Source organism: Odocoileus virginianus, chromosome 3 (genome assembly GCF_023699985.2).
Source record: "Odocoileus virginianus isolate 20LAN1187 ecotype Illinois chromosome 3, Ovbor_1.2, whole genome shotgun sequence".
NCBI classification, from domain to species: Eukaryota; Metazoa; Chordata; class Mammalia; order Artiodactyla; family Cervidae; genus Odocoileus; species Odocoileus virginianus.
In genome coordinates, this window is record NC_069676.1 from 12,559,418 (window position 1) to 12,582,363 (window position 22,946).

A 22,946-nucleotide genomic window follows, 5' to 3' on the forward strand; every position below is an offset into this window, starting at 1 on the left:
GCCCTGGCCTTACTTTTATGCTGTGGAATTATTCACCTTTCTTCTTGTTACTTTTGGATTTCAAGTCATAGTAACAAAGGGCATCCTCAGACTAATGTGCTAACACAGAAAGAAAATGCCCCTCCCTTCTTTAAAATTCTCCACTGGTTCCTTCCCTTAGATTCAAATCCACAATGATGAGGCTCCCTACATGCTAATCCCTGAATATTCATCTCAAATTATCTCTATCACTCTCCCCATCACTCACTCCAGTCCCAGAACACAGGCCTCCTTGCTATTTCTTAAATCTCCACACACACTTCCACCTCAGGGCCTTTGCACTTGCTGTTTCCTCTGCCTAGAACACTTTTCCCAAATATCCACAAGTCTCCCTCCTTGAGCTCATATAGGGACTCAGAGGGGCCCCTCCCTGATCACCACAGGATGGTACAAGTAGGTTCATTGTGTACCTTGGACCTGCTTTATTTCTCATCACCAGACATATTTGTTTCTTATCCATCTCCACCCATTAGAACATCATCTCCATGGGGAGGAGACTGTGTGCTCAATTGCATCACCAGCACCTATGGCACATGGTTGCTTGTTGTTCAGTTGCTAAGTCACGTCTGACTCTTTGTGACCCCATGGACTGTAGCACTCCAGGCTTCTCTGTCCTTCACTATCTCCCAGTTTGCTCAAAATCATATCCACTGAGTCAGTGGTGCTACACAACCACCTCATCCTCTGTTACCTTCTTCTCCTCCTGCCCTCAATCTTTCCCAGCATCAGGGTCTTTTCCAAAGAGTGGGCTCTTCCCATCAGGTGGCCAAAGTATTGGAGCTTTGGCCAGTATCAGCTTCAGCATCAGTCTTTCCAATGAATTTTAAGGGTTGATTTCCTTTAGGGTGGACTGATTTTATTTCCTTGCTGTCCAGGGGACTCTCGAGAGTCTTCTCCAGCACCACAGTTGAAAAGCATCAATTCCTTGGCACACAGCCTTCTTTATCGTCCAACTCTCACATCCATATATAACTACTGGAAAAACCATAACTTTGACATGATAGAATCCCAAATATCTGATAAATGAATGAATGAATGAATGGGAAATTTTTTAATAATTTTTTTTTGCCACACCCCAGGGCATGTGGAACTTCCCCAATCATGGATTGAACCCTTGCTCCCTACATTTTAAGTGTGGAATCTCAACCACTGGACCACGAAGCAAGACCCTGAATGAGTATATTAACACATCAAAATGAGATTTTCCTTGGCCTAATAAGAAAGATTTAAAAATCTTTTTCTGCTTCCCAAACCACCATGCTGCATCTCCCTTCCAGGTCTTTGCTCAGACTGTTCACCCTGAAACAAAGCCATCTTCTCCCTCCCACCCTTAATCTTTCACTTGATTAGTCTGAGACTCTCTGGAAAAAAAGTAGAAAAGTGTTAGTCATTCAGTCTTATCCAACTCTTTGAGACCCCCATAGACTGTAGCCCACCAGGCTCCTCTGCCCATGGAATTCTCCAGGCAAGAATCCTGGAGTGGGTAGCCATTCCCATCTCCAGGGGCTCTTCCCAACCCAGGGGTTGAATCCAGGTCTCCTAATTTACAGACAAATTCTTTACTGTCTGAGCCACCATGGAAGACCTGAGATTCTCTGATTTCAGCCTCAATACCACTTCCTCCAGGAAGCCTTCCTTGAATCCTCAGACTAAATCGGTTAGCAGGCTCCTCTGGGCTCTCACATCTGCTTATTTATGAGTAGTTCTCCCTGACCCGGCTGTGAGCTCTGTGGGGACACATATTATTGAAATTCCATGGTGCTTTCAGACCCAGTAATCAACCCCAAATGTGATTGCTAAATTATTCTTTCTCCTCTGTTGGCAAATAAGCTTCCCTTGAAAACTCTGACAGCCTTCAGAGACCTCCTTTGACCAGCAGAGAAAGCATGCGATTCCCTTAGGGAACAGGAAGCAAAGCCAGTTCTTGAAGCTCCGAGGAAGCCAAGAAATGGCCCAAGGAGCCTGGGCTAGGACTGGAAGTGACTAAACTGGCCACATCCTGGCCATGCCTTCCACACTAAGAAGCTCCTGAGCAGTCAACCGGACCTCTCTGAGTCTCAGTTCCTCATCGGTAGAATGGAGCAGTTGGTGGGAAGTCCCACCAAGGGCAGGAACTTCGTAGGTGTACTACAAATGACAGCGATCTGTTGTTATGTTGCTGTGGGTGTTATTCCCTGCCTCCTGGGTCCTTCCCGGCCTTTCCCGGGAAGCCTCGGGCTGGAAGCCCAGGCGGAGGGGGCCGAAAACAGAGGCCCCAAATCCGTGCAAAGCCGCCCCTCCCGCCCCCGCCTCCTTTCGGCAAGCCCGGTGTCCCAGGGAGGGAGCGGGAAGGAGGGCGGAATCTGAGCGGCGGCGGCAGCAGCTGCTCCGGGCTGGCCGCCAAAGTCCCCTCCCTCCGCCGCTGACATTCCTGCGGGAGGAGGCCAAGCGCTACTCAGCGTCTGGCCGGAGGTTCGCTGGCGCCCTCTCGTGGCCAAGTTCAAGAGGTTGGACTTGATCCCTGGGGCTGCCGAGGACCTGGGTGGAGCCCATGGCTGCTCTCCCCAGCGCCTACCCTCCTCGGGCTCCCTTCGTTTCGTTTTTTAATTGAAGCAGAGTTGATTTGCAGTATTGTGTTAGTTTCTGGTGTATAGCAAGGTGATTGAGCCACAGGCTTCTCTGGTGGCCCAGATGCTAGAGAGGCTGCCTGTAATGCTGGAGACCCGGGTTGCATCCCTTGGTCGGGAAGATCCCGTCGGGGAGGAAGTGACAACCCCCTCCAGCATTCTTGCCGGGAGAATCCCTTGGACAGAGGCGCCTTGCGGGCTACAGTCCATGGGGTCGCAAAGAGTCGGACACCACGGAGAGACTGACTCTCACTTTCGTATATTCTTTCTCATATACTTTTTCATTATTTCTAAGTCTTTATTGAATTTGTTACAATATTGCTTCAATTTTGTTGGGTTTTGACCCCCAGGCATGTGAGATCTTAGCTCCTTGACCAGGAAAGTGAAAGAAAATTAAAGTCGGTCGTGTCCGACTCTGTGCCACTCCATGGACTATACAGTCCATGGAATTCTCCTGGCCAGAATACTGGAGTGGGTAAGCCTTTCCCTTCTCCTCGACCAGGGATGGAACCCAAACCCCCTGAATTGGAAAGCAAAGTCTTAACAATGGACCAACAAGGAAGTCCTCTCCATTATGATTTATCACAGTATATTGACTATAGTTCCCTATGCTATACAATAGGACCTCAATGTTTATCCATTTTATATATATATATATCCATAGTTATATATATATATGTGTGTGTGTGTATTGATATATATATATAGTTACATATATATTGGTATATATATAGTTGTTTGCATCTGCTAATTTGGGCTCCCTCTGAAATCCAGATTCCGAGATGCAGGTCCATCCCTTAACTTGCTGTGTGACCCTGCGTGAGTCACTTAACATCTCTGTGCTTCAGTTTCCTAGCTGCACAGTTTGGGGCAGGAGACTTAGTTTTTTTTTTCACCTGCAAAATAGGCCAGTGATAGATCTTTAGATTGGTGAGAGGACTCAAAGAGTCCAGGTGAATGTGGCTATGGTAAATACCCACTCCAGGAGGGTGGTGGTTTCCATTCTGTTCACTGCTGTATCCCCAGCACCTACAGCGAGGCTGGGCATGCAGTAGGTGCTCAAATTTATTTCAATTATTGAGCAAACACTTATCATTTTTCTTTTGAGAGACCCGGATTGGGGTGGGATGGAGGGGTTAGGTGGATGAGATATGAACTCCTGTTATCGCTCATTCAGCCAGCCCTCATTCTTAGCTCCACCCATTAGTTCACTGGGTGGCAAGGCTATATCCCAAAGTAGTCTAAGTGCTTCCTGCCTCCTCTGCTGCCCACTGGCACTCAAGGGCAGTTTTCCTTCCTGGACCCTTCCAAATCGAAATACTGATAAAAACTCAAGAGACTGCTGCAGGCCTGAGTGTGCTGCAAAGAGGCTTGCAGGCACCTACCTGGCAAAGATTCCCACTCAGGAGACAGAGGCATTGGCATGGAGGAAGAAGCCCAGTCTGGAGAGAAAGATGGGATTATATAAGCCTCTGCAGCCCCTCACCATTGGGTGTGCCCCATCCTGGACATGTGGGGTCCCCGGAGATGGGTGGGGGAGATGGGAACACCTGGTGTAGGCATGAAGATGTGAGATGGGAGAGCTCACTCCAGCCAAGGGAGAGCTGAACAAGACCAACGGAGGTTCCCCGAGATCCTGGGACAGCGGCAGAACATGACACCCCAAATGGACACCAGTGTCATAGAACCTTCTAAATTAGGTCTCACCTGCACCCCTGATCCAGGCCGTAATTCCATTCTGTTGATTATTTGCTTCATAAGAGACTGTTTACCATAGACTTAAGGTAAGGGCATTACCCAACCCGCGGGGCTCACGTGCCTGATGTGGAGGAAGTCGCCCACCGTCTCTGGGCCTCAGTTTTCTCATCTGTACAATGGGTGGTAATTCTTACTTTGGCATGACTCTGAGACTTTAGCAAGTGTACATCTGGCACGTAGTAGGTGCACAATAAGTGCCTGAGGAATAAATGACTACCTTCTTTGTGTCTGACACACTCAGTTTCCCAGCTCTCTAAAAAGATAGAATCTACGAAGTGGGTACACAGTGAACCAGTCATGGGAAGCTATGAAATCTAAGGAGAAAATAAGTTCTCAGAAAGTATCCACTCCATGAAAGCAGAGACTTTGTCTATTATGGTCACTGCTGTGTCCCCAGCATGCTAAGTAGGGCCAAGCTTATAGTAAATATTTGGTGAATCTTTGTAGCATAAATGTATATTATCATTGTTTGGGAAGGTCTGGGTCCCTCCTAGGCAAGACTCCCCAAGCCAGCAGTGTTGACCTCACCGAAGAAGGAGACCTATTTTTATTTATTTATACATTGATATTTATCTTTGGTTGCATTGGGCCTTCACTGCTGCAGGCGGGCTTTCTCTAGTTGCGGTGAGTGGGGGCTACTCTTTAGGTGTGGTGTGTGGGCTTCTCATTGCAGTGATGTCTCTTGTTGCAGAGCACAGGCTCTAGGGTGCGTGGGCTTCAGTACTTGAGAATCCCAGGCTCAGTACTTGTGGCTCGCAGGCTTCGTTGCTCCCTGGCATGGGGCATCTTCCAGGACCAGGGTTCAAACCTGTGTCCCCTGTATTGGCAGGCGATTCTTACTTATCCACTGTTCCACCAGGGAAGTCCAAACAGAGCATATTAGACAGCCAGTGAGAATGATTTCAGGTCAGAGAAAGCCTTCTTCCAGGAATGCTTCGATCAGGATGTGTTTTCCTCCATGATTTAATGGCAACCCACTCCAGTATTCTTGCCTGGAGAGTCCCATGGACAGAGGACACTGGTGGGCTACAGTCCATGGGGATCACACAGAGTCAGACATGACAGAGCGACTAACACACACAATTGCCTCCTGCAAGGAAGGAGAAAAGCCACGAGGTGCATGCAGAGTGAAAGTCGCTCAGTCGCTCAGAAGCCCAGTAAGAGGATTTGACCTGGGCATTTCCCAGAAGCTTCCACTACAGTGGGTCCCAAGGCCAGATGGCTAAATGCCTCATACGGCTGGTCACACCTGTGATTGGGAAATAAAAACATAATGCCTGCATTGCCCTCGTTAGAGCAGCTTCCCCAGAAACTCTTGCCGATTTCACAAGGGCAGAGGTGGGGACGTCCTGTTTGTTCCTACCCCTACCACCCAGGCCCAATCATGCCCCGAGTGTGTGCGTGCCCAGGGGTCACCTGGCCTGGGAGGTGACCTCCTTCCTGCCTCGGGAGGAGAGGGCTTCAGGATGAGACCCAGTGGCCGATGGGAAAGACAGCCCCCCTCCACTCTGGCCCCCAAGGTGGGGGTGGGGCCGGAATACATCTCAGCACAACTTGCCTCCGCCCTCAACCCTGCAGAGCACTCGTTGAAAAGGGCGGAGCAGCCCCCTCATCTTTCACTGGGTTTATGGGAAGTTCCTCCCCTTGTTCGTTTAGATATTAACTCAACCAGGACAAGCCAAGGCAAATAGACCAGTGCTGAGGTGGACAAGAGGACACGCATCTTCCACCCACCGCCATGGACATGCCCTGGGGCCTGGGGTTGCTTCTTCTCCTCCTGGGGATTCCGCTCACCCAGGCTGAGCCGCTGTGAGTCAGAACTGAGGGGATTCCGCCACTGGCATGATTCCTTGCATTTGACCCCAGTCAAATGCTTCCCCCACTTGAATCCCCCCATGGTCCCGTGTGTGTTCACTGGCAGGTACATCCTGGTGACCCCCCGAGTCCTCCGGATCGGCAGCCCAGAGACCATCCATGTGGAGGCTCATTCTGACTCCTTTGAGCCCCTCAGCAATCCCCTTGAGGTGACTCTCAGCGTGTGGGATTTCCCCATGAAGAATACTCTGGTGGCCAGGAGAGACCTCGTTCTCTCACAGGAAAACCAGTTTATGGACCAGGCATCAGTGACGGTGGGTGACAGGCCAAGATGAGTGGGCTGGATATACTTACTGCTCCACTTATGTCCTATTTTTCCTGTAACTTATTGAAGTATAGTTGATTTACAACATTGTGTGAATTACTGCTTACAGCAACAGGCTTCCTTGGTGACTCAATGGTAAACTATCCACCAGCAGTAGAGGAGACAGGGATTCAACCCCTGGGTCGGGAAGATCCCCAGGAGAAGGGCATGGCCACCCACTCCAGTATTCTTGCCCGGAGAATTCCATGCATAGAGGAGCCTGGCAGGCTATAGTCCATAGGGTCGCAAAGAGTCACACACAACTGAGCAACTAACACTTCTTTTTTTTTTTTTTTTTTTTCCAGAAAATCTCAGAGTAATCAAGTGAAAGGTTAAAGGTGGGAAGGAGAAGATGGCTTTGTTTCAGGGTGAACAGTTTGAGCAAAGACCTGGAAGGGAGATGCAGCATGGTGGTTTGGGAAGCAGAAAAAGATTTTAAAATCTTTCTTATTAGGCCTCAGCTCAGTTGGTAAAGAGTCCACCACCAATGCAGGAGACCCAGTTTGATTCCTGGGTCGGAAAAATCCAAAGGAGAAGAGATAGGCTACCCACTCCAGTATTCCTGGGCTTCCCTGGTGGCTTAGATGGTAAAGAGTCCACCTGCAAGGCAGGAGACCTAGGTTCGATCCCTAGGTTGGGAAGATCCCCTGGAGAAGGGAATGGCTATCCACTCCACTATTCTGGCCTGAAGAATTCCATGGACAGAGGAGGCTGGCAGGCTACAGTTCATGCGCCACAAAGAGTCAGATACAACTGAGTGACTTCCACTTTCATGCATTCTTTTTCATATTCTGTTCTAATATGTTTTATCACAGGATTTTGAATAGAGTTCCCTGTGCCCTACAGTAGGACCTTGTTTTTTATCCATTCTATATATACCGGTCGGCATGCTCTATCCATTTAGAAATTCAAAGTCCCCTAAGTCTGGGCTCCAAGAGAGGCCTTGATCAGCCCACACGACACCTCTGTGCAAATCTAAAAAGAAATGATACCAATGAACTTACAAAACAGAAAGAGACTCACAGTATTAAAGAACGAACTTATGCTTGCTGGGGGGAAGGATGTGGAGGAGGGATAGTTAGGGAGTTTGGGATGGACATGTACACACTGCTATATTTAAAATGGGTAACCAGCAAGGACCTGGGAACTCTGCTCAATGTTATGTGGCAGCCTGCATGGGAGGGGAGTTTGAGGGAGAATGGATGCATGTATATGTATGGCTGAGTCCCTTCACCGTTCACCTGAGACTATCACAACATTGTTAATCGGCTCTACCCCGATACAAAATAAAAAGTTAAAACTAAAATAAAATCAATCATAGTTTGAGATTTGAAAGAATAAAAGGCGCCCTCTCCTGGTGACTTGGGAAACAGCCTAAACGGGATTGCATCCAGGCTGGATGCACTCGTTGGGCAGCAACCTGGGTGTTGCAAGCGGAGAGCTTGCTCCCAACAGCAGAGCCAGAGAGCTCCCATTCAATTGCTCCGCCAACACCTGGTGCAGGGCTTTGCCCGCAAGGATGGAGACCCCAGCAGGCCCTGAGGAGTGTGGACATCTCTCCCCAGATTCCCGAGAACCTGGTCTATCCCCCAAAACCCGGGACGCAGTATGTCATCATCGAGGCAACCTGGGCGCCCACCTCAGTCTCCTCATCCATGGAGAAGCTGGTGCTGGTGGCTCCCCACGCTGGCTACATCTTCATCCAGACAGACAAGACCATCTACACTCCTGAGCAATCGGGTACAGCCCCCCGGGGCACTTGGCCTGGGGCAGGTCCTGACTCTCATCCCCTTTCCCCTTGTGGGCCCCAAGTTCCATCTCCCAAGGTGTCCTTCTGTCCAAGGCTCCCCTCCCCCATTGCCCAAGATCCTGATGACTATACCCACCTCCTCTCCAAACCCTAGCCCAGGCTCAGAATCTTCCCTCCTTCTCCAGTTCAATACCGGGTGTATGCTGTGAACCACAGGATGGATCCTGTGCCCAGGACTTTCACCCTGGACATCAAGGTGACCTGTCCTGAGGGGAGGGTGGATCCCAGGTGCTGCGGTTCTATCATGTGCTGGAAGACTGGGGTGTGAACCACCCGCTCTCTATTCCTGCAGAACCCGGAGGGGATTGCTGTGATCAGCAAGGATCTCATGCCCGAGAATGGTGTCTTCAGAGATGCTTTCACCCTGCCGGAGCGTATCAGGTACCCTGCCAGGAGCTCTAAGGAGGGAGTGGGGGCAGGTCCTCCTTCTCGGGCTCCAACTCTCCTAACACTCTGTGCCTCAGTATTGGGACCTGGACCATTGAAGCCAGTTACCAAACTGCACCCAAGCAGAAGTTCAAGACAGGCTTTGAAGTGAAGGAGTACGGTGAGAAGGGCGTGCTGGGGAGGACAAGGCGGGTCCCTGCAAGGAGTGGAGCTGGAAAGGCAAAGCAGGTCTCATGGTGCATGTTCCATGTGCCAGGGCCTGAGCTGGGGGCTGGTGGACAGGACCATGCATCCAGCCCACTGGGGCTGCCAGAATCACCAAGGAAGGAGCAAGTGGGACAGGGAAGGGACAGGAGTGGGGTGGGCACAGTGAAACGCTGAGGGTAAATAACTCTCTTTACTCCACCCAGTGCTTCCATCTTTTGAGGTCCAGCTGATACCCAACAAGACTTTCTTCTACCTCAGGGATGAGGTTCTGGGTGTGAATATCCAGGCCCGGTGAGTTCCTTACCCCTAGCCTGGCCAGAGGATCAGGGAGGCCAAGAAGCTGAATGAGCAGAGAAGTGAGCCCTTCTGCAGCTCTTACGGTATAAGAGAGACACTCTCTGACACCCATGAGACAGTCTTGTCCCTGTGAGGTTGTGCACATCATCCCCTAGGTTTCCAGGGTTGGACAAGCCACCTTGTCTACATAACGGAGTTACATCACATCCCACAGTTCAGACTGTCTCTAAAGATCCATGAGGTCGCATAGGCACCTTTGCCATCTCCTGAGATTGTCCAGGTCGTCTCTGGAGCTCAACGAAGCTGCGAATGCCACATTCGCTGCCTTTTACAGACCATCTCCACAGCTCTATAAGGCTGTACAGGCCATATTGTCTGCCTAGGGTTGTAGTGGCCATGTCTGTCACTTCTTGACATTATACAGACCACTTCTCCAACTCTATCATCCTACACAGGTCACCTAGACTGCCTGATGAGGCTTCACAGACCACCTTTGCCACCCCAGGGTTGTTCAGACGTCCCTGTGGCTCCATATGGCTGTACAGCCTACCTCTACCAACCTGGGAGGTTGCATAGGCCACATCTGCAACCCAACAAGGCTTCATGGGATTCTTTTGTCACCTCCCAGGCTTGTGTTGGTCAGTAATGGAATCAGCTTAGTCACCAGGGACCCCCTCTGCCCTTCCCAAGTGTTACAGCCTTTCCTCCAGCTCCACGAGGTCCTACAGGCTGTGTCTGCAGACACAAGAAGTTACGTCTGCATGCAGACACTTGAGGTTGTGTCTGCAGGCACATGAGGTTGTGAGGGTGCTTCAGAGCTAGTGAGATGTCTGTCCATCCTCCAGGTATATATTCAACAAGCTGGTGGATGGACATGCTCTGGCCATCTTCGGGGTGAAGCAGGACTCCCGTCGGATCCCCATCCAAAGCTCCCTACAGAGGGTGGAGGTGACTGAGACTTACCCCTCTGCTGTCTCTCCTTCCCCACCTCCTCTCCCCTCCTTCCCCCTCTCCCACCTCCCTTCCTTCAACCATCCCCTACTTCCGAAGAAACCATCTCCTCTCCTCTCTCCTACCCCGAGAACAGATCTCTGAAGGCCATGGCCACATCTCCCTCCGGAAGGACACGCTGATGGCTGCCTTCCAAGGCCCAGAAGAGGACTTCATCGGGGCCTCAATCTTTGTCAACGTCACTGTCTTCTCCTCAGGTGCCATCCTCACCTGGGCCCCTGGCTAAGCTCAAGACCCTGTGTCCTTTCCCAACCCAGCACTCCACCCATGTGACCTCAGGCCAGCTCCTTAGCAGAGAATTTGGGGAATATCAGAAGGACTGGGAGGAGACGAAATTGTGTTACCCTCTTATCTTGCCTTCACCGAGTTGTGCCTTTCAAACCTGCAGCCCTGCTTCTTCCCCAAGAAACTTAACATCTGCTGCATATTTCACGGTCCCCTTGTCTCTCCAGGGGGTGAGATGGTCCAGGCCGAGACCTCCGGGGTGAAGATTGTTCGGAGCCCATACAACATCAAGTTCATCAGGACACCCCAGTATTTCAAGCCGGGGATGCCATTCCGCTTTAAGGTCAGAGTCTGGGTTTACTCCACTCAGGGACTCAGGGCCCGCCTCCCTCAAAAAGACCTTCCCATCCTGGAGAAGGAAATGGCAACCCACTCCAGTATTCTTGCTTGGAAAATCCCATGGACAGAGGAAGCTGGCGGGCTACAGTCCATGGGATTGCAAAGAGTTGGACACGACAGAGTGAATGAGCATACCCATGCTGCTCCTGGTTTAAAATCCTGCCATGGCTCACCACTGCCCTCAGTACAACTTCTTGGCCTACCCATTGGGTCCTCCAGCATCATGTTGGGACATTCGTATCTAGAACCCTCCCAACAGTCCTACTCAAAGACCCTGATGCTGGGAAAGATTGAAGGCAGGAGGAGAAGGAGGCGACAGAGGATGAGATGGTTGGATGGCAGCACTGACTCGATGGACATGAATTTGAGAAAACTCCTGGAGATAGTGAAGGACAGGGAAACCTGGCGTACTGCAGTCCATGGGGTCTCAAGGATTCAGATACGACCAACCGACTGAACAACAGTCCTACAAAGCCACTTGGAACTCCCTCATTTCCCCAAGCCTTTGTGCTTGTGATTTCCTGTTCCTGGGGGGCCCTCTCCTCCCTCATCTTTTGATGACAAACTCCCATTATCCTTCAGGTGGCAGTTCTACTTCCCTTGCAAGGAAACACTGCCTCCTTTCATGTGCCCAAACTCGAGAATCAGTGCTGGAGGGACAGGTTCTCAGGGTCACAGGGTGGCGGGACAGTGTCTCTGTCACGTCCCCTTTGGGATCTCTGGTGACCTCGGAATGGTTGCCTACAGCTGTGGCCCAAGTCTGTGCACAAATGCCCAGCAAAGTGGACCCTGGCTGGATCTTTCCACAATGGCAAGCCGCTGGAAAGTAAACCCCTCCAAGTGGTGGGTCCTGATGCTGTCGCAGGAGCCCTCCCTCGCGCCCCTCCTGCTCCACCCTCCACTGGAGGGGTCTTTTCTGCAGCTCAAAGGCTGGCACACTGCCTCCTGATGGCAGTTCCATTGCCTGCCCTTGACAGAGTGCACTTTACATCCTATCAGAGTCCCTGCGTGAATTAATGAACTATCTGGCATCACCATGCCTGGTCTCCCTGTGCCCTTGCTGCCTTCATTCAGGGGGGATACCATCGACCTCTCAGGGGCACCCCTGGCACTTTGACGTCTCTGAGGTCAAGCCTTAGAGAGGCAGGCCGTCCATGTCCACTAGGTTCCGGCATGCCCGCCCCAGCAAAAGGCTCATCCCCTCACATGGCAGTCCTGCCCCGCCACACACGGCGAGCCCCTTCCTTCTCGGTGCTCCCACCACCCGTCCACTTCTCGTCCTTCTATGCCTGGCACTGATCACACTTGTGACGACAAGAATTCTCCCAGAGGCGAGAACCACAAGGGGTCCCCGATAATCAGCCGAGGTGTGAAAGCGCACAGTGCCTGCTTTTATAGGCCCTGCTTTCAACTGATTGGGCACCTGACACAAGCCCACCCATTACTTCGTCGGCAGCCTATGAGGTGACTGAGAACAGAAGCTCTGGCCAATCAGGGAGGCCGGACCTGAACTGGCCAATCAGGTTTCTCTCAGTCGGCTTTTGAATACAGAGCAGGAGGGGAGCCTCTGGGAGCAGGTGCCGCGTGAACAGGGACAGGAGGGGCCGAAAGGCTAGAGGGAAGTTAGCAGAGGGTGTCTGGGCTCCTAGTACGGATGCGCCTGCTCCACAGGGGACTGCTGCCTTCACTCAGGATTCCTATTGCTTTTATGTCCAAAATAAACTCCCCCTTTCCTGAGGACGTCTGAATCTTGGATCCTTACCACCGAATAGCTTACCCGCCTGTGGAGAAACAGGCCTCCTGTCTTAAAGCTGTGTGTTCTGGACCGTGAGTCATCTCAGTCCTGAGGAGAGCACCAGTCCCGAACTCAGTGCCTGCAGCTGTGCTGTGTGTCCTGGGGCAAACTAGGAAATCTCTCTGCGAGTGATTTTCCACTTTGCAAAATTCTACTAGAGGGTACATTTCTCAGGTCTTGATCATCGTGTGAGGTATATATATATATATATATATATATATATATATCTCACACACGTGTATATGTTTGTATATTTTGATCTGTGTGTATCATTATTGTTTACTTAGTGTTTTTTTCTTTAAATCAGTTCAATTTTTGTTTCAAAAAAAAAAAAAAAAAGACCTTCCCAGGAGACAAAATCCCACGCTGGATTCACCTGCCTCCCAGAATTCATTTGTCTGAGAGTTGAGTTCATCATGTCTCCAGACCTATTCCGGGGTTCCCTCAAGTCATAACTCAAATCCCCCCAAAGCACAGAGATGGCCCCAGAATTTCTCCAAGGGTGGAGGGGGGATGGTTACAGACCACAGTCAGGCTGGAAGGAGGTGCTTAGACGTTTATCTTGAGGCTGCATTTGCACAGAAAGAAAGTGTGCTATTTTTTTATACATTCTTTTGGGATGATTTTGAGATGTCTGGTGGGCATTATAAAAGCCAGTGCCAATCCTACTCCAAGTTTCCACCAAGCCTTGCGTGTCTCCTCTTATGCTTTTCACCCTCAGTTCCCCCCACCCCTACCCACCTGGCGCACCAAACGCCAGGGCTGCCACGTCTGGCTTTACTCTGCCAAACGCTAAGGGGCGCCATTCACTGGCACTGAGTGAGCGGCGCTCCTGGTGTTGCTCAGTGCACAACCTGTGCAGCTGTACAAAGCAGTCTTATCCAGACGGCATTCACAGTTCCCACCTCTTACCTTAGGCCACCCTCAGGCCTGTCCTTGATCTCACACCAGATTCCACTCCAGGTCTTCGTCTCAAATCCTGATGGGTCCCCAGCCTCCAAAGTCCTCGTCAGCTGCACAGATGTGAAAGTACACACCACACCAAGTGGTGAGGCTACTCTGGTCATCAACACAGATGCAAATCTGAAGGAGCTCACTATCCAGGTACCACACTTGTGGGGCAGGGATAGTGGGGCTGGGGTTTTGTAAGCTGGAAGAGTTATTGGGGGGTTTACTTGTCCATCACCCTCCCCAGGTGAAAACTGAGGCACCAATCCAGCCAGAGGAGCAGGCTTCAGCCAGTATGACAGCTCGGCCTTACTCAACTCAAGATGAGTCAGGGAACTTCCTGCACATTGATGTGAAGGCATTGAGCACAGAAGTTGGCAGCAACATCCAGCTGAGCCTTAACACGAAACTTCGAGATTCTTCTGTCAATAACAAGATCACTCGCTTCACCATCTTGGTGAGGGGCTAGGACCAAGACTTGCACTGAGAAATTCTTTCTCTGGGACAACCCTGGCAAGCTGAGTTGGTGGGAACCATGTGGGATGGACACAGACCCAGGGGTGGGCTGAAGCAAAGGGACTGTGGGCCTCCCTTGTGGGCTGGGATAGCCTTGGGGAAGGGCTGTTCCTGTCCTTCTCATCCTTAATCTCCCTTGTCTCCAAGGTCTTGAGCAAGGGTCAGATTGTGCATGCCAAAGAATTAAAAAATCAAGGGAGTGTCTTCGCATCCACCATTATTGATGTGACTTCCAAGATGCTGCCCTCCTTCCGCATTCTCGCCTTTTATTTACTGCCCAAGGGGACAGGACAGGACCCTGAACTGGTGGCTGATTCCATTTTGATTGATGTGAATGACAAATGCCAGGAGAAGGTGAGCCTAACTCCTTACAGTTGTATACCACCATCATAATTCTTGGGAGATAGTCTGTATAAATTCAAAGGCTGTCAGTCTGGGGGCAAGAGGAAGTGATGTGGAATTAAAAGCTCAACCTCAGAGGTGAAGAAGATGCAAGTAAGTGTGCAGAGTTGCGAATGGCCTGGTGGAGTTCCCAGATGCACCATCAGAGCTAAAGGGAGCATGAACTTGAAAGTGGACTTGGGGAAGCCCCTTGGTGACCTATGAGTCTCTTTTCCTCACATCTCTCTTTTTCCTTGCTTAGCTGAAGATTGGCATGAAGAATGAAGCATACCTCCAGCCTATACAACCAAGCAGCAAGGTGGCATTGAAGATTACAGGTGATGCAGAGGCCACAGTGGGGCTAGTAGCTGTGGACAAGGCTGTCCATATCTTGAACAGCAAGCACAAGTTCACACAGAAGAAGGTAAGAGCATGTGGGCTTTGAGCCAAAAGACTGCCTGGAGATTCTAGCTGGAGCCTCAGTTTCTTCACCTATTAAATGGGTAATATTGGTAATGGCAAGGATTCAAGGAGCCTGTGGACAGCATAGAAGTTGGCAGGTGGTAAGAGCCCAATAAATCGATGATGGTGTGAAAATTATTATTTGGACCAGCAATTACAGTGCAGCATTGCACCTTCCCTGGAGGGGTAATACAAGCTCCAAATCCAGGGTCCTCTCTTGACCCTCAGATCTGGGATACGGTAGAGGAACATGACATCGGCTGCACAGCAGGCAGTGGGAAAGACAGACTTGCCGTGTTCAAGGATGCTGGATTGGACATGAAGATGAGCACAGGGATGGACACTCTGGCAAGCACAGGTACAGCCCGGGGAAGGAAGAGGGTAGAGGTTGGGAAAGTGCTATCCAGTGGTTAGGCGTGAAACAGATGAGCTAAAATCTAGGACGCTGCCACTTACCGTAGGTCAGTCATATTTCCTCTCTGATTCTCAGTTTATCTAACCATAAAATATACATAGTAATAGAAGTAGCTCACTGTGTGCTGGTTAAGATGCAATTTTAGCCATGTGTATCAAAGATACAAATTAACATTATCTTAAACAAGAGAGGCATTTATTTCTTGCTCAGTAACAGGCCAGAGATTATTCTGGGACTCAGGCTCCTTCAAGCTTATTGCTCTGCTGTATCCCAAGATGGAATCTCATCAGGACCTCCTGCCAGGCACCAGGACAAAGGGACTTGAGAAGAGGACACTTCTCTCTCATCTTATTGGCCAAAATTCAGTCACATGGCCCATCTAGATGCAAGGGAGGCTGGGAAATGTAGTATTCATTTCTGAGTGATACATTAAAGATGGAGGCTTAATTGCCACAAACCACAGGGGAGAATGGATATATGGGGACAACTAGGTGTATCTTCTTTCAGCTATAAATAGTGAAAACAATAATGATTTCTATTTACTGCAAGCTGGAGCCTGCGCTAAGTACTTTTATAAGCAAGGATCTCACAGATAGAACTATGATTATTCCATTTTACACAGCTGAAGAAATTAAAACCCAGAGAGGTTAAGTAACTTGCTGAAGATTGCACAACTTTTAAGTGTCAAAACTTGAATGCGAAGAGGCTATGAGATAAAATGAGGTGATGCATATAAAGCGCTGGGTAGGCAGTGCTTACAATAAGTATCAAGAATGTGAATAATGATCTTGACTTGTCCTCTCATTCTTACCTCTGACCCCCAGACTGGCACTGCCCCCCAAGGCCCTCTCCCAGCCACCGCCGCCGCCGCTCCTTGAAGAGGTTGGAGACCAAGAGGAAAGCAGGTTAGTACTAAAGCTGGATGTGGCCCTCTTGGCTCCCTAACCAGGGCTTAGAACAGAAAACTGAAACCACTCTAGATACTCCAATGAGGAGAGGAGTGATTTAATGATGGGAGTTTAGTGCTTTGAAATTCATTAGCTGAGCTTCGGGAATGGAAGTTGGAAGGGTGTTTCCTGGGACTCAAGGTCACGCCACTGGAGATCTTGCAACGCACAGAATCTCAGGAAATTGCTGTCAGTATTCTTTGGGAAGCTAATGGGTCAATAATGAAACACAGAATTATGCCTGCTACAAAAACAGACTGTAGCCCACCCATCAACTACCACTGATGGTAGGGAAAATGGTCTCCACCTCTCTTCCACCTTCCAAATCCTATACAAGAGTGTCTGAAAAGTGAAAGTGAAATGGAATTCTCCAGGCAAGAATACTGGAGTGAGTAGCCATTACCTTCTCCAGGGGATCAAACCCGGGTCTCTGGCATTGCAGGCAGATCTTTTACCGTCTGAGCCAGCAGGAAAGCCCCTACAAGAGCTTCTCAGTGGCAGAATCTCATTCCATCCAGAACCCTAGCAGCAAGGGAGTCGGGAAATGTAGTTTTTAGATGTCTAGAGTCTGTGATACTGAAAGGGGAGAAGGATAACATGTAGATGAAGAGCAGGGTGTGGACAGGAGGAAGAAGGCTAGAGCTGAAGGAAGATGGAAGTAAAACTAGGTGTTTTTAGAAGATGGATTCTATGAATATTAGACTTTTCAGTCTCTTTGAGCAGTGCTAATTACTTTGTGGGTCCAAATAAATGGGAAATAAGTGAAGTCTAATAAAAATTTAGGTAAAACACTAATTTCAATATCAAAAATTATGCTAACCTTCATGGAAAAGTACATGTTATAAACTGTTGTTATATTTATGATAACAATCAGTCATATTACTTAACTATAGATGTTCTAATTGTGTTATATGGTAGATAGCAAGATTTTTAAATTGCTATAATATTTTAATCTCTAAGTGCATTCCTTCAGTTGGCTAATTTAGAAGCCTTCAATTTGACATCATGTTCTATAGCAAGTTTTGTGTGTTCATTTTTAAAAAATACACCATGGAACCAGGAGTCAAAATTGCATCTTTCTAAGGCTTATTTAGTTATTTTTGGTTGTGCTGGGTCTTCGTTACTGCAGGTAGGCTTTCTCTAGGTGCAGGGAGCAGGGGCTGTGCTCTCATTGCCGTGTGCAGGCTTCTCAGTGAGGCGGCCTCTCTTGTTGCGGAGCACAAGCTCTAGGGCACAGGCCCAGTGGTTGTGGTGCATGGTCTTAGATGCCCTGTGGCATGTGAAATCTTCCCAGATCAGGGATCGAACCTGTGTCCCCTGCCTTGACGGGCAGATTCCTAATCACTGCACCACCAGGGGAGTCCCAAAATTGCATCTTTAATAAATAAACATGGCATTGCCAATCCCCATCCAAAAGGAAGGAGGAAGAGGAGCAGAAGCAACAGGACCATAAATTCCAGCCCCTGGAATTCCATAAATTCCAGCTTCTGAGCAGTGTGACCCTGGACCAGGAAACTGATCTCTCTGTGCTCAACTTCCTCATTAGAACACATCACAAAGGAACGGTTCAATGTGAAGCTGCAGGGGAAAGATATGAGCAAAGCTCTGGGGACGGCGTTGCCAGAGATGTGGCTAAACAGAGGCTGATGGCATGGTGCTTAGGTGGATGAGTCCCCACTTCCCCAGGTCCCCCCCAGCCCCTCCTCTGTCCCTCTAACTCTGGCCTGCAGTGAACAAGTTCGAGACAGAGCTGGAGCAGAAGTGCTGTGAGGCTGGGCTCCGGGAGAACCCAGCGGGGCTGTCGTGTAAGGAGAGGAGCCAGCATGTCCGCTACGGACCAGTCTGCATCGCTGCCTTCCTGACCTGCTGCCAGCTGTCTGAGACCCTGACTCGGGAGGCCCGAGAGGAGCAGCTGCTTCTGGGGACAAGTGAGGGGGCCACTGAGGGGGCGTGGAGTGCGATGGAGGGTTGCAGTGGGAGGGCCCCACTGAAGGGTCTGGTGGGTCATGGGAGCTGTGTAGAGGAGACCCTGCCCTGCATCTGCCCCCTGCAGCGGACGAAGATGATGATTTAGACGACTTCTTCCTGGAGGATGAGCCTGTCCGGAGCTTGTTCCCTGAAAGTTGGTTCTGGAAGACCATTACTCTGCCAGAAAGCACATCAGGGTAGGATTATGACCCTCGTGCCAGCCTCTGGCCCCTGGCCCATTCCATGCATTATCAGGGGATGTTGCTCCACGGCATGTGGAATCTTCCCAGACCAGGGATCGAACCCGTGTCCCCTTCTTAGGTAGGCAGATTCCTAACCACTGCACTGCCAGGGAAGTCCCAAGATTGCATCTTTAATAAGCAAACATGGCATCGCCCATCCCTCTCCAAAAGAAAGGAGGAAGAGAAACAGAGCAGTGGCATAAATTCCACCCCCAGCTCTGCTGCTCGTGAGCTGTGTGACCTTGGGCCAATGTATTGACCTCTCTGTTGCTCAACTTCTCTGCAAGTTGAATGCTTCTAAATTATCTAACTGAAGGCATGCACTTAAAGATAAAAAAATATAACAATTTAGCCATCTTATTGTCTACCACATAACACGATTAGAACAGCTATAGGACGGTAATATAACTTGATTGTTGCCATAAATAAAACAACTATTTACATTACATACTTTTTCCAGGGTCAGTGCTTCCAGGGTGACATTGAGCTCTCAGAACCGTCCATGCCTTCCTGGGTGGGGATAAAGATCCCAGTGGGTTCCCCTCCCAAATGATGGCCCTCTAAGGATAATCTCTCCAATTGGGTGACTCACTGACCCCCCCATAGTGATGTTAAGCCCAAGACAGTGACCCTCAAATCAGAGGCTCTGTCCAGGCAGCACAGACTTATCATGTTCCCTCCACCCACCCCCTGGGGCTTCCTGCAGCATCTCCCACTACATCACCGATGAGACCATGCCCGATTCCATCACCACATGGCAGTTCGTGGCTGTCAGCATCAAGACTGGACAAGGTGACCCCACAAGCCCAGTGCTGAGGAAACAGGAGAACAATGGCCCTGACCAGCCTCCTCGCCCCCCACCGCCCCAACACCCAGGACAGTTGGCCTTTGCTTAACAGCGAGTGCTCTCCTGGTTCTAGGTCTTTGCGTCTCAGATCCCTTTGAGCTGACAGTTATGAAACCCTTCTTTGTGGATCTTAAGTTGCCCTTCTCCGTGATCAGGAACGAGCAAGTTCAGATCCAAGCTGTGCTGTACAATTTCTTGCAGCAGTCAGTCAAGGTGAAGCCCCCAGCCTTCCCCCGTCCCTTCAAACATATCTGGTGGTGTGTTTTATGAAAAGGGATGGAGCGTGTCTGTTTACCGAAGGGGTCACTGAAGTGGCAGCCTTTTTGCGAAAGCTTCTAAGACATTTTCTCATTTGAACCTCACAATAACCCCAGGAGATGGATGCTCTGACCATTCTCAGTTTAGAGATAAGGAAACTTACATTGCTTCCTGGGGTTACACCACAGGAAGTGGTGATAGAAACCTGGCATGCTGCAGCTCATGGGGTCACAAAGAGTCGAACACTTAGCGGCTGAACATCAATAATAAGGGACAGAAGGGGTTTGAACCCAGGCAGGGTCTTCACTCTCAACCACTAAGCTACATTGTCACATACTCAGGATTCTCAAGCTGGAGGCAGGGAGGAGATTGTGACTTTAGGGTCCTGGGCCTCCTCCTGCAATCAGGACCTCCTAACCGTGCCCTCTGCCCCAGGTCCGAGTGGAGTTCCCTCACAAGGAGTCATTATGCAGCGCAGCAAAGCCAGATGCCCCTTCCCGCCAGATAGTGGTTGTGCCCCCCTCCTCCTCCAAGGTGGTGCCGTTCGTGCTCCTCCCACTTGAAATAGGCAAAGTGGATGTGGAGGTCAAGGCCAGAGGCTCCGGGGTCCAGGACCACGTGAGGAAGACACTCCTGGTCCAGGTAATGGGCACTCCCCAGCCCTTGCTGCCCATGTAGACAGTGGGGTGTCTACACTTGGGGCTCCAAGTTGTGTGATCATGGGAGGGTGTGGTGGTTCCAGGATCAACAAACAGGCAGGAGTGAGGGGCACGATGATGATTTAAAAGTTCAATCACAAAGCCCCCCACTTTGGGACTTTGGAGTCAGGCTTGGGTTCAAACCTTGTGTCTGCTGTGTGATCTTGGGCAACTTATTTAACGTCTCTGAGCCTCATTTGCAGGATGAGAATAATCCTCACAGCCATGAGTGATCAGAGAGTTGTGAACATTACACACAACCAGTGCCTGACCCATCAGTGTTAATACTTTATTTACTTGACAAACACGTGTTTAACACTTAGGATATAGCACTTTGAAGATATTAACTCATTGAGCACTCAGAACAACTCTGTGAGGTAGGAGTTACTATCCTCTCCCTTTTATGGATGAGAACACTGAGGCACAGGGGGATGAAGTATTTTGTCCAAAGCTAGGAAGCAAAAATGCTGGAATTTGAACCTCGTTATCTGGGCTCCAGAGTCTGTGGTCTTTTTTTTTTTTTTTTTTTTTTAACTTGTTTGTTTGTTTGCTTTTGGCTGTGCTGGATCTTTGTTGCTACTTGTCAGCTTTCTCTAGTTGCAGCAAGTGGGGCCACTCTCTATTTGTGGTGCACAGCCTTCTCATTGTGGCGGCTTCTCTTGGTGCAGAGCACTGGCCCTAGGGTGCAGTGAGCTCAGTAGTTGTGGTCCACAGACTTAGCTGCCTCAAAGCATGCGGAATTTTCCTGGACCAGGGATTGAACCCATGTCCCCTGCATTAGCAGGAGGAGTCTTAACCATTGGACCACCAGGAAAGACTGAGTCTGCTCTTTATAGCTAAGCAAGACTTCCTCTTACTGTCATTATGAATGTCATTATGACTATTGTTTTTAACCTGCTTCTTCATTGCATCCTACAGGCAGGGGGTCAGATTGAGCAAATATCCCAAAGCTTCCTCCTGAACCCCCAAGGTTTGTGGGGTTTTCATGGGGCTTGTGGGATCCTGGGGCCATGCTCTGGTGGAGGGAAGGTCTGAAATGAGGGGGTCTGGCCAGGTGGGCAGTCTGAGCGTCTCCCAAAGTCTGCACACCCTGACCTCCCTCAGTCCCAGAGCCCACTCATTACACAAGGTTGTGCCTGCTCAGGTCAGACCCAGACGCAGCTGGTGCCAAAACAAGAATTCTTGAACAAGATGCCCAACACAGAGGCGGACGTGTTTGTCAGCGTCCAAGGTACCTGGGAAACAGTTGGCTCCTGTGGGGGCTGGGGTGGGGGGTGGGGCTGTGCTGGCTCCTCCAGAGCCCACCTGGGCACAGAGTGATGGGGAGACCTGGTGGCTTAGACTCTGCCCACCTGACAGGCGACATCCTTGGCGAGACCATGCTGGGGACCCTGACGCCCAGTGAAACGTGGCGGCTGCTGAGGATCCCATCTGGCTGCCCCGAGCAGACGCTGAGCTCCCTGACCCCCGTGGTCATCCTGACGCGTTACCTGGATACCACGGGCCAGTGGGACAAGGTTGGGGTGGAGCTCAGGCAGCAGGTGATGAAGAACCTGGCCAGCGGTGAGAGTGGGTCACCTCCTGGGACCTTGATGAGGGTGTCTGAGTCTCTCAGGCAGAGACTTGGGGCTGGAGGAGGCCCCCACTGGACCCTCCCAGACAATAGCACCCAAATTCTGACTCCCAGGGGACTTCCCTGGTGCACCAGTATTAAGACTCCACACTTCCAATGCAGGGGGCGTGGGTTGGCTCTTTGATTGCAAGTGTGCACGGGGTGTGCACACTCAGTCGTTCAGTCGTGTCCGACTCTTTTGCAACCCTATGGACTGTAGCCCGCCAGGCTCCTCTGTCCACGGGATTCTCCAGACAAGAATACTGGAATGGGTTGCCACGCCCTCCTCCAGGGGATCTTCCCACCCCAGGGTTCAAAACTGCATCTCTTGTATCTCCTGACCTGGCAGGCAGATTCTTTACCACTGAGCTACCTGGGAAGCCCTGGATCCCTGGTCAGGGAACTAAGATTCTGCATGCCCTGTGGTACAGCCAAAAAAAAGATTCTCAAACTCTGACTTTTCTCCCAGTTGACAGCCTGATACCAAGTTCCCCAGGTGACCTCCAACTATGACTGACTCCCAGGGTATTCCTTCACCCTGACCCTTCTCCCAGGCTACACGTCTCATAACAGACACCCTGGTTTACCCTAAAGCAGCAACTTCCCAGGTTGTGTTATATTTAGACATTGTCCCAGGCTTTAGCCAGTCAGTTCCACTCCCTGGGCTACATTCCCAGGGAATCCCCACATAGAAAACTCCAGAATAATCCCAGGTGGTGGCTTCCTGGTTGCACTTGAATGGCAACACTTTGCCAGGTTACATCCAAACCCCCCAGGTAACAACCAGAGATACACACCCTGCTTACACCCAGACAGCAACCCTCAAGCATGTCAGGATGGCCAAGTGGTCTAAGGCACCAGACTCAAGTTTCTACTTCCCCAGACAGAAACCCTCAAGTTAGTTTGGACACTCACCCCTCCTCTCCCTGGTTACACTCA

General features: G+C 50.2%; 1 protein-coding gene across 4 annotated transcripts in view; it reads left to right on the forward strand.

Moving 5' to 3' along the window:
- Positions 1–6,071: 6,071 nt before the first annotated feature.
- Positions 6,072–22,946, forward strand: part of LOC110142850 (complement C3-like) — a 31,279-nt gene continuing 14,404 nt past the window's right edge. For 2 of the 4 annotated variants that reach the window (XM_070464071.1, XM_070464062.1), the window contains exons 1-24: positions 6,072–6,212; positions 6,325–6,532; positions 8,148–8,322; positions 8,518–8,588; positions 8,685–8,773; positions 8,857–8,939; positions 9,190–9,277; positions 10,129–10,231; positions 10,371–10,491; positions 10,747–10,862; positions 13,677–13,817; positions 13,909–14,118; positions 14,325–14,531; positions 14,821–14,982; positions 15,249–15,378; positions 16,260–16,340; positions 18,113–18,310; positions 18,436–18,547; positions 19,299–19,384; positions 19,513–19,652; positions 20,133–20,339; positions 21,314–21,365; positions 21,540–21,626; positions 21,755–21,958. In XM_070464071.1, coding sequence (XP_070320172.1) covers positions 6,142–6,212; positions 6,325–6,532; positions 8,148–8,322; positions 8,518–8,588; positions 8,685–8,773; positions 8,857–8,939; positions 9,190–9,277; positions 10,129–10,231; positions 10,371–10,491; positions 10,747–10,862; positions 13,677–13,817; positions 13,909–14,118; positions 14,325–14,531; positions 14,821–14,982; positions 15,249–15,378; positions 16,260–16,340; positions 18,113–18,310; positions 18,436–18,547; positions 19,299–19,384; positions 19,513–19,652; positions 20,133–20,339; positions 21,314–21,365; positions 21,540–21,626; positions 21,755–21,958 — 3,142 coding nt within the window. In that variant the 5' untranslated portion in view covers positions 6,072–6,141. The other 2 variants (XM_070464059.1, XM_070464061.1) reach the window with 2 other exon arrangements.